Genomic DNA, 15000 nt, shown 5'->3' with positions numbered 1-15000 from the left:
TTCAGGATTTCTTGGAGTTCCGATCAAAGCGTAACAAGATGTTACGTTCTCGACGTAACCAGATTTTGTTACGTTTTAGCTTTTGGCCACGTGAAACACCATCACCTGACCGCAGTCACATCTACGAGTTGCGTAGTTATGTGTTGAAGGTAAGTTAGATTTGAATGTACCTTCTAAGGTCTTCTGTTCATATTGTCCACCATATTTAATAATTCTTCTCTCAAGTCAATAAAACAGCTTTTACATGGTTGACAATCTGCTAGAAATAGCAATCAAATTTCATATCATATTCTACCGTCTTGAAATAAAACAAAGAAGAAAAGGACGTTGTATAATACGGTGCTTAATGAAAAAAAAACAAAATGGTCATGGCTGAAATTCATTTGATCAAAGGTTTTGGTTAATCTAGTCTGGCATGGGTGCTGACCAATGACCTCTGTATATGTATTTAATGTTAACCCTGACCATTGGTTAACTCAGACAATCAGTTAAAGTAGACACACTTGGCTTCTAAGAATACATTTAATGAGGGTTCATATACTAGCACTCTGTTGGTTATGATAACGAAGGTTCCAATTAATTGATCAATGGGACAGCCTGCTTGTGAAATTAACGTGCAAGTGACTGAGCAATCCACAGACACGTGTACTCTTTATGCAGGTCTTGGGGAGATTCAACATGACACAGAATGTGATAAGGCCGATCCTTTGAAATACAGGTACTACTCATTTTTGCCAGCTGAGTGGACTGGAGCAACGTGAAATAAAGTGTCTTGCTCAAGGACACAACGTATTGCCAGGAATTGAACTCACGACCTTACGATCGTGAGCTGATTATTTTAACCACTAAGCCAAGTGTGGGTGTGTGGCTAAAAGGCTCACTTCCCAAACACATGGTCTTGGGTTCAGTGTCACTGTCTTCTACCTCACTTCAGACCAACCAAAGCCTTGTGATTGGATTTGGTAGACAGAAACTGAAAAAAGCCCATTGTGTGTGTGTGTGTGTGTGTGTGTGTGTGTGTGTGTGTGTGTGTGTGAAGAATTAATTGTAGCAAAATTAATATTGTGCCTAAAGAAGAAATTTTTACATCTAGCTATTTAAAATGGTGGCAGAAGATTGGCAGAATTGTTACAACTGAACAATTTACATTCTGACTTCAAATTCCAACTAGGAAGGCCTTACATGGTTTCTTGATTTGGAAATAGCAGCATTCAAACAGAATATATATATGTGTGTGTGTGTGTGTGAATTGATAATGCTTATGCTTGTATATGAATAAATAAAGCAAAGACAAGTTAACTCCATTTGTGAGTTATTCATCCATCATTGCTAATATATTTCACTGTACACATCTGAGAACTTTTATTCATATACTTATGTATATAATGGGTATGTATGTATGTGTGTTTTGAAGGAATGTGGCCTTATGGTTAGCATGTTGCAATTTCAATCACAAGATTCTGGTGCTAATTCCTAGACCAAATGGCGTATTGTTTTTTTGAATAAAACACTTCATTTCACATTGTTCTGTGATCGTTTCAACATCTGATTTGTGGTACATCACACATCTGTTTTTGATGGAGGGGAGTGGGTTAATTGTACAGTATTACACAACTAACCAACATCATTAGTGAAAAGAAGCTGCTATGTTGTCACTTAAGCTATTAGAAATAGCAACCAAATCTTCTTCAAATCACACTATTGTATTGTTAGAAAAGATACATTGGCAAACATAATCCCAAAGAAAACACAGAATGGTCAAAGCTGAAATGTATTTGATCATAGAAAAATCTGCTCAATCAAATTTGACCTAGGGTTAAAAACAGAAATATTATTATTAAAAGTATGAGAATATAAAGAAAGTAGCTGACTTCATAGGATATTCTTTTATTGGTTTTTTAAAAAAAAAATGAAGGGAATTCATATTTTATTGATATTGTTTTGTTGCATGACATGATAATGTGGCTGTGTGGTAAGTAGCTTGCTTACCAACCACATGGTTCCAGATTCAGTCCCACTGCGTGGCACCTTGGGCAAGTGTCTTCTACTATAGCCTAGGCCCGACCAAAGCCTTGTGAGTGGATTTGGCAGACGGAAACTGAAAGAAGCCCGTCGTATATATGTATATATATATATATATGTGTGTTTGTGTGTCTGTGTTTGTCCCCCCCAACATCGCTTGACAACCGATGCTGGTGTGTTTACGTTCCCATAACTTAGCGGTTTGGCAAAAGTGACCGATAGAATAAGCACTAGGCTTCCAAAGAATAAGTCCTGGGGTAGACTTGCTCGACTAAAGGTGGTGCTCCAGCATAGCCGCAGTCAAATGACTGAAACAAGTAAAAGAGTAAATCGTCTGTACAGCTTGTTCAGCTAGGAATTATGGGAACCCTCAATTGTTGTCTACAACAGGAGAGTCCACAGTACACACACACACACACACACACACACACATATGTTGATTATAATGAACAAGAGAAGTCGTAGTAGAATGTAATAGTTATTTAGGTTAATCCACACACATGCAGATATGAAAACTTGTGTGTAATGAGGAGGGGTGGTGTAGGGAAGGTGTGATTATCTTGCAGAAAGCTTAGTATGTGCATACTTAATAGCATCTGTATTTTAATATTAACTCCTTTTTGTTTGATATTTCACTAATGAAATAGCAGATGTTTGTTTGTCTGTCATGTATTGAAATGCCTGACTTTTTATTTATTTTGTCTTTCAGCCTGGTACCATGATTGAGTGGGGTAACAATTGGTGAGTAATGAATATCTGTCTATCCTTTGTGGATAAGTAGTTAGCAATGCAACAATGGTGGTAGGTTGGTGTGGGGTTTCAATTCCACTATGTGGCTCTTTTGGCGAGTGTCTTGTGTCATAGCTTCAGGACAACCAAAGCAATTTTTATTTATTTATTTATTTTTGTTTTTGAAATTTGGCTCACAGAGACTGTGAAAGCCTGTCAGAGAGACTATACTAATTCTTGAGTGGTAGACTTAATCTTTTGCCTGGTTCAATGCCACTACCTGGTCCCCTGGTCCACTAAACATCCTAGCATCTGAGCCAGATTGTTGAGCTAAGGATAAATTCTTCCCTTCAAACCACAGCAACCCTGATTCTCTTCTGACTAAGCCATTTAAAAGATAAAATCATACTTACATTCAAACACATATACATATGATTGCACGTATATAACATATATTTCAGTTTCTAAGTAAATACATACCTATGGAACATTGTTGAACATTTAACCCTTTAGCATTTAAACCAGCCATATGCCACCTATATATTCTACCAGTTTGGTGTTCAAACTGGCCAGCTCCAGCCTCTCACACCTACCCTACAATGTCATTCTGAAAATAAACAATCACATCATTGTAATCTCAAAACTATGAGATAATGCATGATTAATTCAAAGCAATTTGAATGTATGACCATTGCATTTGGCAGATTAATCTGAACACTAAAGGGTTAATCTTTACTCTTTGGAATGTCGATGAGAGCTGTATGTTGTGGAAGATACTCAAAAGTTTTGTTTCAAACATAGGTACTCAAGATAAAATACAATAGAAATCAGTGGTAATGTCATATCTAAACATCTCTTTCCTGAAGTTCTTGTCTCAGAAGCCTCTACAGCAACAGTTTGGCATTTAAAGGTCTTTGTTTGGAATATTATATCCTTAATCTATATCTATAAAAGGCAGGATGTGTGTGTGTGTACGTGAATGTAATTCATGCATGTCCACATGTAATTAATGTAATTAGCACGCATGTCTCTCCAATTTTAGGTGGACATTGGTCATGACCATGGCTGTGTTTTTGTCAACTTAAACTTGGATTTTTTGCATGGAATTAAGTACCGTGACCTAATATGCTGCAAATCCCTTTTTTTCGTTTGGAAAAAAGTGGGGTAAGACGAGGGAGGGGAACACCACCACTCCATCCCGGAATCATTGGAATTTTTTTTTTTTTTCGTTAAATGGTTTTCTGTGATTTGGGGATCTGAAAAACGGGGTGGGGTGGGGTGGAAACCCTGGAGATTTCACCCCCACCCCCATTAATCTTTTCATGATTTTCACTAAGGAAAAAAAAATTAAAAACTGGATTTTTTTTTTTTTTTTGTGGAATCAAGTACCCTGACCTCCTAATATGCTGCAAATCCCTTATTTTCGTTTGGAAAAAAGGGTGTGGGGTGAGCCCCCCCCCCCCTTCCCAGAATCATTGGGAATTTCTTTTTTTTTTTCATTGCATGAATACCTGTGACCTCCTAATATGTTAAGGGGTCCAAAAAACTGGGTGGGGTGAGGTGGAAGCCTCGGAAATTTTACCCACTCTCAACATTTTACAGAAATGAATTTTCCAGAGTGTGAATTACATGGCTCATTATTAAACATATATATATAGTAGAAAATGTGACATTTATATTGTGTATGTGTGTGTGTGTATATAATACTGTGCAAACCTTCGATGCAACCTTCTCTAGTGCATATCTTCAATACAGCTTTGACTGATAGTACCCCTAGGAGGGGGTTAGTCCTAGATCAGGATTAGTTGCTGCCTTTTAGAGGCTCCTGATCCCCCTTTCGCTAGGTTAGCTTAAGTTAAGGTTTAGTTGTGATCTGAACATAACCTCTTCTGACACAGAGGATCAGGAGCCCTTTTGGGCATTCTATTTTCCTTGCCAGAAGGGCTCCCAACTAGGGGGTGGGCAGTTAGATGATGGGGGTAGTGGTTTCAAAAGGGCTCCGACATGTGCAACCTGATCACCTTTGCCGGTCAAACTCCTGGCCCATGCGTTTCCGTTGTGACACTGATTCTGCAGAACTGGGTTGGGTGTGAAAAGTAACTTTAAAGTATAAATATAGATTTTTTGAATCAGCAATGTTGTGTTCGGTTAAGTTTTATTTGGGGTGAAAAATCAATGAACTGATTCCTTGTGGGATTTTCCATTCAATCAGGATGAAAAATCGATAAACTGATTTCTTATAGGATTTCTCACTAAAATTGGCTACACCCCATTTTCAACCATAACTTTTACCAGTTTTGATGTATTTTTGTTCAAACTCGATGCTGGCGTTACTTAGAACTCATGGGAACTTTGAATGCTTTAAGTTCTCCAAAAAAAAACAAAAACAATTGATGAGTGGAAAAATTGTCTGCAACCCATTTTCATCCAAGTGTTTACCAATTACAATGGATTTTGCTCAAATTTCATGTTGGTGTTACTTAGTTTGGTTTGAAACAAAGCGCTTGATTAGCTTAATAATCCTAACTTAATCCCGGGCAATGCCGGGCTATGCTGCAAATGGTTTATAAATTGTGACCAAATTTCCTCTGAGATTTTTAAGTGACATCTTGATGTGCCTCTCTTTGATGTACCAATGAACCATCTGCAGAAAATGCTTCTGGAGTAGGGTAGCCTCTCTCAAATTCATTGATCCATCAGCTAGACATGCAACATTTACTGAAAATTTTAGTTAAGGCATTGGTCTCCTGGCTATAGAAAGAAGAAGAGAAGACAGGGAGAACATTTAAGTTTGAAGGTGGTACTCCAGCTGGGCATTGATTGTGATGGATAAAGCAAGTTGAAGAACTACGTGTTGATGTATCTGTATGCATTTGTGTTTTATATAGCCCCATGTATCTCTTTGTATGTATAGATATATCTACATGTACATGTGTATCTATATATATATATATATCTATATAATTCCATCTCTCTCCCCCTCTCTCTTCTTTCCCATTTGCTTTCTCTTTCACTCATTTTCATTTTCAAAATAGTTGGCTTTAAAAAGAATTACTTAGAAAGATTGTAGCTGTTGTGTTGCCTGATTCATATCAAGTTGCTGCTGTGAAAGTGGCAGACAACCAAGATAATTCATAAACGTCAATGTGAAAAAGCAGGAAGAAATAACTAAACTCTACAGTTCCTAGGCCAAAAAGAATATAAATTTTTAGGTTTATATTACAGGTGTTATAATCATATATGAAGACACATTATTAATTATCCTTTCTTTTAAGGTGGTAAACTGGTAGAATCATTTGTGAGTTGGATGAAATGTTTAACAACATTTCCTCTTGCTCTTTACATTACATTCTGAGTTCAAATTTTTCTACGGTAAACCTTTCATCTTTTTGGGGTCTATAAAATAAGTACCAGTTGAACACTGGGGTTGATGTAATCAATTTACCCTTCCTTCAAAATTGCTAGTCTTGCGCCAAAATTTGAAACCATATCAATCAGTTTCTTTTTTACATTAAATTTTACATTAAATATTTTCTTGTAGTAGCTTTCTTTTACTGTTTTTTTTTTACATCGTTTTTTTTTTTGCTCTTTACATAATTAAATTAGTTAATATTAGAGTAATTATTCTTTTTTACAGCTAGATGTCTTTCCTACCAATAAGCACTCAACTGAGGAGTGGGGAGTAGAACCTGGCCAGTCAAAGAACCTCAGAGATCCGAGATCACCCTGACCACCAAGGGCAGCTGCCCTCTCCCAACCATTGTTCTCCAACTTACAGGCACATGCTTAGAGTAGTTCCATCCACTTTTACCATTTTCACCACAGTCACTCACCTCATTGGAGAGCAATTCCTTCTCCTCCTTCATTTGTCTTTCCAACTTGCAAATGTTGTTGAGGGTTTGACTGAAGGGGTAAGTGTCTGTCGTTAGTCCTTGATGCTGTTGCCTCCTGACCCCTGAACTGCCTGCCCTGTCCTATTAAAGGAGAGCAGCTGGGTGATTGCTATGATGGACTCAGCCAATAGCCAAATCCATCTTACAAGTAACATCTAGTAATAATAATAAGAGTTTTCAGGGATGCTGTCATCTGTGACTGAACATTCAGTACTACCTATAGGAAACTTCTGTTCTGTCTAAAGAATCAAATGTGTGTGTGTGTATATATATATATGTATATATATATATATATATATATATATATATATATATATGGTGCAGGCATGGCTATGTGCTAAAAAGCTTGCTTCCCAACCACCTGGTTCCAGGTTCAGTCCCACTGCTTGGAACCTTGGGCAAGTGTATTCAATTATAGCCTTGGGCTAACCAAAGCCTTGTGAGTGGATTTGGTAGATGGAAACTGAAAGAAGCCCGTCATATATATATATGTGTGTGTCTTTGTGTCTGTCTGCCCGTCACCGCTTGACAACTGGTGTTGGTGTGTTTATGTCCCTGTAACTTAGCAATTCGGCAAAAGAGACCGATATAAAAAAAAAAGTCCTAGAGTCAATTTGTTTGTCTAAAACCCTTCAAGGCGGTGCTCCAGCATGACCACAATCAAATGACAAACCAGTAAAAGAATAAAGGAATATGATTTTAAAAGCACTTATTTCATGGTTCTCTATAAACTTGCAACCATCTTACAGTTTTCAAAATAGCTGTGGAATTCCAGGTGTACTGTTGTTAGTAATAACAATTAACAGTAATGATGATAATGATGATGATCATGATGACAGTAACGATTATTATCACTATTAACTGCTTAACTCAGAATAGGGAGTAGAACTTGGTTTTGTCAGCCAGGTAAAGTTAGGGAAACAGAATTGTGCATAATGTCTGTAGTAAGACCTTAACTTATGATGAAGTGGGAAGTAGTTTACTACCTCGACCTGACATTCATTATGTCTCATATTATATGTCTCGTATTGTCTCATTATGTCTCATAAACGAAAGAGAAAGAGCATGGCTGGTCTTGTTTATCAGAAGACTTTGCAAGGCGGCGAGCTGGCAGAAGCGTTAGCACGCCGGGCGAAATGCTTAGTGGTATTTCGTCTGCCGCTACATTCTGAGTTCAAATTCCGCCGAGGTCGACTTTGCCTTTCATCCTTTTGGGGTCGATAAATTAAGTACCAGTTACACACAGGGGTCAATGTAATTGACTTAATCCCTTTGTCTGTCCTTGTTTGTCCCCTCTATGTTTAGCCCCTTGTGGGCAATAAAGAAATAAGACCACCTTGCAAGATACCTGTGTTGTCTGTTGTAGTCTGTGACAGTCAATACAAATGGGAGAGTCAACCTAGTTGTATGTAGTGGAGGAATTTAAAATTTATGGTGGAATTCTACTTTACGCATGCCATATAACCTCTCATAATTTTTTTATTTTTTGGAATTTTCATAAAATATTTGTGAATTTGTATTCTATGTATGGGAATTCACACAACTATGAAAAAATTATCAAAAAAATTTTTTTTTATTCATTTTTTGTAATTTTCTTTTTAAATCAATTTAAAATTTGAACAGTTCAAATTTTTGGCTTAAATCGCAGCAATGGACCATTAAATGTGTTTATGAGATAAATGATATTGAAGAACATCAATATGTCAGAGTGACAAACAAAGGGGAGGTTATGAGGTGGTCGTGAGATGTGCTAAAAATAACAGCTAAATAGGTCTTAAATCATGCACCAAATTTTATTTTTGTTTTTGTAGTCGTATGAATTCCCATGAATAGAAAACAAATTCGCAAAACTTTTATGAAAATTCCAAAAAATAAGAAAGTTAAGAGGAGTTGTATGGTGTGCATAAAGCAGAATTCCACCAAATTGATGGCTGTTTTGTTGGGCTAGGGTGCTCGGTTCAAGTTACCGTGTGAGCCTAAATAAGGCTATTAGGGATGTGGGGGATCACTTGAAGGTATTTCTCTCTTGAAGCACAACGTGTAAACTAAAGAGGTTATTAGTAGTGTAATTAAATGACATAGCAAGCCTTAAGCAGTAACCCAATGACCCAGTAGTTCTTCAGAGGGGACTCAACAATTCAGCAGGCCTTTGACAGCAACCCATTAACTGAGCAGATATACAATGGAAGATGACATGACCCAACAGTATTACACAACTAACCAACATCATTAGTGAAAAGAAGCTGCTATGTTGTCACTTAAGCTATTAGAAATAGCAACCAAATCTTCTTCAAATCACACCATTGCATCTTTAGAAAAGATACACTGGCAAAGATAATCCCAAAGAAAACAGAACGGTCACAGCTGAAATGTATTTGATCATAGAAAAATCTGCTCAATCAAATTTGACCTAGGGTTAAAAACAGAAATATTATTATTATAAGTATGAGAATATAAAGAAAGTAGCTGACTTCATAGGATATTCTTTTATTGGGTTTTAAAAAAAAATGAAGGGAATCCATATTTTATTGATATTGTTTTGTTGCATGTCATGATAATTCAATTAATTCCACTTAATTCCACTTCAATTCACTTTGCTCTAGGAAATACAGGTACCAAATCATCTATGATGGTATTTTATCTGAGAAGGGGTTAGGGGTAAGGGTAGGATGTTACTGTTGTTATTGGTTTCTTGGGATGCTCGTAATTATGTTTTGGTTAACCTTGCTGCCAAACTTTTGGATTTGGAAATCAAAGCATTGCTATCCTCTGTCTTATTCCTCTTTCCCTTTATTGGCTGCTTCACTTATCTACGATTTTATTTTTAGATGTTTCTAGTTGTCTATGGTGTCTTCCTCATAAGAAAGATACAGATAATGTTTTCTTTCATTCATTTAAAAATACAGGAACAAAATATAATTGTTTCCTCTTAAAGAAACAAATTGGCTGAGTTGATGGAGTAATTAGGCTGCTACCAGCTCATAGTTCTTTGAATTCATTTTCAACAGCTCATATGTCAATGTGTTTCTTGACTGAACACTTTATTCCACATGATCACAGCTCAGCTAACATCATCAGGAATAACTACCAGGTCATCTGAGAATATCACTAGTAATTGTTCAGCTTTCCATCTAGGTGTATATTTTTTTTCATTCTGCTTTATTCCATGTAAGTTTGGCATCAGACTCAAAGTAACTATTATTAGAAGTTTTCAAAGGGGGAAATTTAAAGGTAAAGATATATTTTTGGTGGTGCTAGTTGTGGTGGAGTTAATATCTTCAGTTTGACCTGCTTTGAACTTTCATGTTATAGATATCGCTCTCAAATGCCAAAAGTTAAGTTGCTATATTCACATCAAGGCTTCAATATCAGTCACAGACAGCTTCCACTACTCAACAGTAAGGGCTAGTTTTTGATTTTTTAACGTATTATATGTTCATCATTTTATGAAATGGATTTCATGTATGCGTAAGTATGTACATGCAATTTGTATTTATTTGTTTGTTTTGTTCCTTTTTCACGTTTAAGGTTAAAATGTTTTGGTTTTGGTTTTGTGCACATGTGAAAAATTTATACATGTTTTTTTTAAGAAACCTTGCCCACCTCTCCTCTCTGCAATTCTCCTGCTAGGGCTCGTGGTATCCAGCATCGGCGCACCAACAATGAAGCCGTTGCAGGCTTCTTTTCGTCCATCGGACACCTGTATACAGCTCACCACTTGTGGGGTAAGTTTCCATCTGCACGACTGCACTGTGCACAGCAGATTTGCCTACACCAGCAATGTGTGGGGCGGAGATAGATTTCCATTTCTTTTTTTTTTTCAAATAAATCTAACTATACACAGTGCACCATTTCCATGTATGTTTGTGTGTGAATGTCTCTAATGGGTGCGTTCTTTCTTTTAATTAGTTAATCATTAGCACTGTTACAGCTTTACCTCCACCCCTTCATTTGTAGTGTAGAAGTAGATGTCACCCCGCCACACACTCTCTTTGTGTCAAAGGGGTATATCTCTACTTGCATGTTGCTGTTTTCAATTGCAGCTTCCATTGCTTGCAATAAATATAGTCGTTTTTATCTTCTTTATAAATGGATGGTACTATTTTTTTTATTTATTAATATTTCTGTTTTGATATGCATTCTGCTCTGGCTTTGTTTAATATTAAGACAGTCTACTTGTGTGCGAGTATGCATGAATGTTAGGGGATGTGCATGTGTGTTTATATATATTTATGTATCATACACGCTTGTGTATGTGTTTTTATATATACATAAGAACAGTTTCAGTTGGTTTATCTGGTTCTTAAAACAATTTCACTTAAACAGAGTTTCAGTATATTCTTTTACTCTTTTACTTGTTTCAGTCATTTGACTGTGGCCATACTGGAGCACCGCCTTTAGTCGAGCAAATCGACCCCAGGACTTATTCTTTGTAAGCCCAGTACTTATTCTATCGGTCTCTTTTGCCGAACTACTAAGTTATGGGGACATAAACACACCAGCATCGGTTGTCAAGCAATGCTAGGGGGACAAACATAGACACACAAACACATACATACATACGTCATACGATGGGCATCTTTCAGTTTCCGTCTACCAAATCGACTCACAAGGCTTTGGTCGGCCTGAGGCTATAGTAGAAGACACTTACCCAAGGTTCCACGCAGTGGGACTGAACCCGGAACCATGTGGTTGGTAAGCAAGCTACTTACCACACAGCCACTCCTGCGCCTGTTTGGTTTTCATTCACATATATATATATATATATATATATTTCTTCATTCTAAGAGAAGGATGATTTTAGCATTCTGTCTCCTTTTAATAATAGTGAAGAACACTGACCACATTCGACAATATTTTCAGTTTTAATAATAGACCTTATATTGTCAAGACAGCTTACTTCTTTACTACTGTGAAAATGGAAATTTATTTATATATTGGAAAGGATTAAGAAAAAATGCTAAAAAATTGCAAAGCATTTAATATAAACAAACCATGAGAACATGGGAAAGAAACTAAGAGAACATCAGAACTAGAATAAACGCTCTTTCTTTAATATCTTAATAACAGATATCATACATATATCATAATACTGGAAACAATCAACAGAAAAATTTGTTCCAGTTGTCGCCTTACTGGCACGTGTAAAGACATTCGAGCGAGGTCGTTGCCAGTGTCGCTGGACTGGCTTCTGTGCAGGTGGCACGTAAAATACACCATTTTGAGCGTGGCCGTTGCCAGTACCGCCTGACTGGCCTTTGTGCCGGTGGCACATAAAAGCACCCACTACACTCTCTGAGTGGTTGGCATTAGGAAGGGCATCCAGCTGTAGAAACTCTGCCAAATCAGATTGGAGCCTGGTGTAGCCACCTGGTTCATCAGTCCTCAGTCAAATCGTCCAACCCATGCTAGCATGGAAAGCGGACGTTAAATGATGATGATGATGATTGGCTTGCAACCATGCTGGAGGCACAGCTTTAACAGTTTTGGTCAAACAAATTGGTCCTAGTACACTTTTGCTGGACCACTAAGTTACAGGGACATAAACAAACTAACACTAGTTGTTAAGCAATGGGAAGGAAAGGGTACATGCATGTATACACATACAAGCACCCACACACACGCACACACCAAAGTTTAAGTGAAAATGTTCATATTTATATATAAAAACACAGTAGATATACACATATATTATATAACGTGTGTGTGTATATATATATGTATATATATATATATATATTATGATATACACATACATTTTTATATACATATGTGTTTGTTATAAATATGTCTATATAAAATACATTATGTTCTATGATATATGAAAATGTATATATGTATATATTTATACGTGAGTACATACATATATATATAATATGTACATATTTTATAATATATGTTATTTATACATACACATGCACATTCATAATGTTGCTGGTGAAGCTAGATTGTTTTTTCTTAATATTTCATAGTGTGGTGTTGCTTTTTATGCCAAGGTAGATCTCTGCCATTCTAAATGTAGTTTGCTTCACTTTGTTTCAATATTTCTTTGCATTGCTTAAGAATTTTCTCTTTGTTTTCTTTTTTCTACTCTTACTCGTGTATCTCTTCTTGCTTCATTTCAAATTCTATACATTCTATACACCTATCATACATCTCGCATATCTTTGTTAAAAAACATTTCTCATGGCCTCAGCAGACAAAATGGAAAAAGGCATTGCCTCAGAGGCTGGTGAGGGAGATGTGCAAGAAATGTTTCTTAATAGAGATATACGAGCCAGAGAATTTTAAAAAAAAGAGATCTATCTATACACACAAATTTACACATTAAATTTACACATTAAATTTCTGAAATAATACAGATTGTTTATTTTTCTCATTCTTTATTTCATTATGCATATTATATATATCTTACAAATTATACATACATAAAATATAATATTATATTATATATATAATATATATGTTTCATATTATGTATTTTTTATATATACATATATGTTATATATATGTATGTATCTTTACACACACACACATGCATATACACACATTATTTCCCTTGTTAGAAGCCCTGAAACTGCAGAAGCCTTTATTTTCATATGGTTTATAAATTGAAGGTCTAGTTAACTCTTCTTCCCTTTCTCTCACCCATTACTACTGCTGCTGGAACCCTACAAGTTCTTATATTGGAAGTGGAAAAAAAAATCTTCCAATTACAGATTCATCACTGAAGATTATCAGAATTTTGTTGCTTTCACTCAATTTTTTTAAAATTTATTTATCTTCTTTCTAACATATTTTATCAGTTCTTGTCTTTTAGCTCATTTTTACCCTTTTTTTTGTTTCTTTCCTTTTCTTTCTGAAGATAAACTTTTTTCTTCTTTTTTATTATGTTTATTTATTAATATTTTTGTTGCAATCATATTTCTAATAAAACATTTTTTTTCTTGTATTTTATTTAATTTTGAAAAGAACTAGCTCTGTCTCTTCAAAAATTACAATTATTGAAGGTTTTGATTTGGATATAAAACATAACATTCACTATTTAATTATAAACTTTCAATTGATTTTGAAAATAATCCAGAATTTGCATGGATTTTAGTGAAATATTTAACTTGTTCTTTATTGAGCTGGGCTTAGTACATAACAAAAGTTTCTTACATAAAAGTTATTGAGGGAAGATTTCAATTTAAATATGAACACATTAAAACAGGGAATTTCGTATTAAAGAACTGCAGTTGATCCTAGATGTTAGTATTAAAATGGATTAAGCAGGATTTATAAGTAGAGCAACACACAACAAACTGATGCTTTCTGTGATAGTTTTATATTGGGCTGTATATTGCATGTATATTATTGAGTGTACAGTGCATGTATATATCATTGAGTGTTTTGAAACTGTTTATAATGCATTTGTATTAATGTTATTGCAGTGTTCGTTTTGCTTGGAGACAAAAATGAGAATGTGGTAATTTCTTGAAACAAGAAAAAAAAAGTAATGCTAATATTAAATGATATTGGGCAGTGGAATGGCTGAGTCATTAAAGCATTGAACAAAATACCTTGCAGTATATACTTAGTTCCTTTTAGGTTCTGGGTTCAAAACATACCGACATCAACTTTGCTTTTACTCTTTCTAAAATAAAATACCTGTCAAATACTGGGACCAGAGTGGTATACTGTTCCTAAAAGGCATCTTAGATAGGGATGGAGTTCTGAGTTCATATCCTGTTGTGGTCAATTTTGCTTTCCATCTTTTCATGTTGTTAAAATATGGGTGATGGCATAATTGACTAAATACCTATCTCTTGAAAAATAATTTGATGGTTTGTGTCTGTGTAAAAAAAAAATCAATATTAGTAAAAGGAAATGAAGATTGAAGAAATCCAAGTGAATACCTCAGTAAGCCCTCCATGAGTTGGTACATTAATCACTGAGTATAACAGTAATCACACAGACAATAACTCATTACTATATATACTGATTACTATATATATGTGTGTGTGTGTGTATATATATATATATATATATATATATATATATACATGTATTTATATATATATATGTATATATATATATATATATATATATACACACACACATGTGTGTGTGTATATATGCATATATATACATATATGTATATATACACATGTATTTATAAATAGATATATATATATGTATATGTGTGTGTGTATATATGCATATATATATATACATATACATGTATTTATATATTTATAGATATATGTGTATATATATTTATTATATATATATATATACATGTATTTATAAATAGATATATATATATATATATATATATGTATATGTGTGTGTGTGTGTGTGTATATATATATAT

General features: G+C 35.0%; 1 protein-coding gene across 2 annotated transcripts in view; it reads left to right on the top strand.

Annotated features, from left to right (window-relative positions):
• Window positions 1–15000, top strand: part of LOC106875952 (protein NipSnap) — a 52668-nt gene that overhangs the window by 27313 nt on the left and 10355 nt on the right. Inside the window, exons 6-8 of one of the 2 annotated variants that reach the window (XM_014924287.2) lie at window positions 6–149; window positions 2732–2763; window positions 10275–10369. In XM_014924287.2, coding sequence (XP_014779773.1) covers window positions 6–149; window positions 2732–2763; window positions 10275–10369 — 271 coding nt within the window. The remainder of the gene's footprint in view (window positions 1–5; window positions 150–2731; window positions 2764–10274; window positions 10370–15000) is intronic. The other variant, XM_014924288.2, reaches the window with a different exon arrangement.

Source organism: Octopus bimaculoides, chromosome 16 (genome assembly GCF_001194135.2).
Source record: "Octopus bimaculoides isolate UCB-OBI-ISO-001 chromosome 16, ASM119413v2, whole genome shotgun sequence".
NCBI classification, from domain to species: Eukaryota; Metazoa; Mollusca; class Cephalopoda; order Octopoda; family Octopodidae; genus Octopus; species Octopus bimaculoides.
This window is presented reverse-complemented; position numbering and strand designations above follow the sequence as displayed.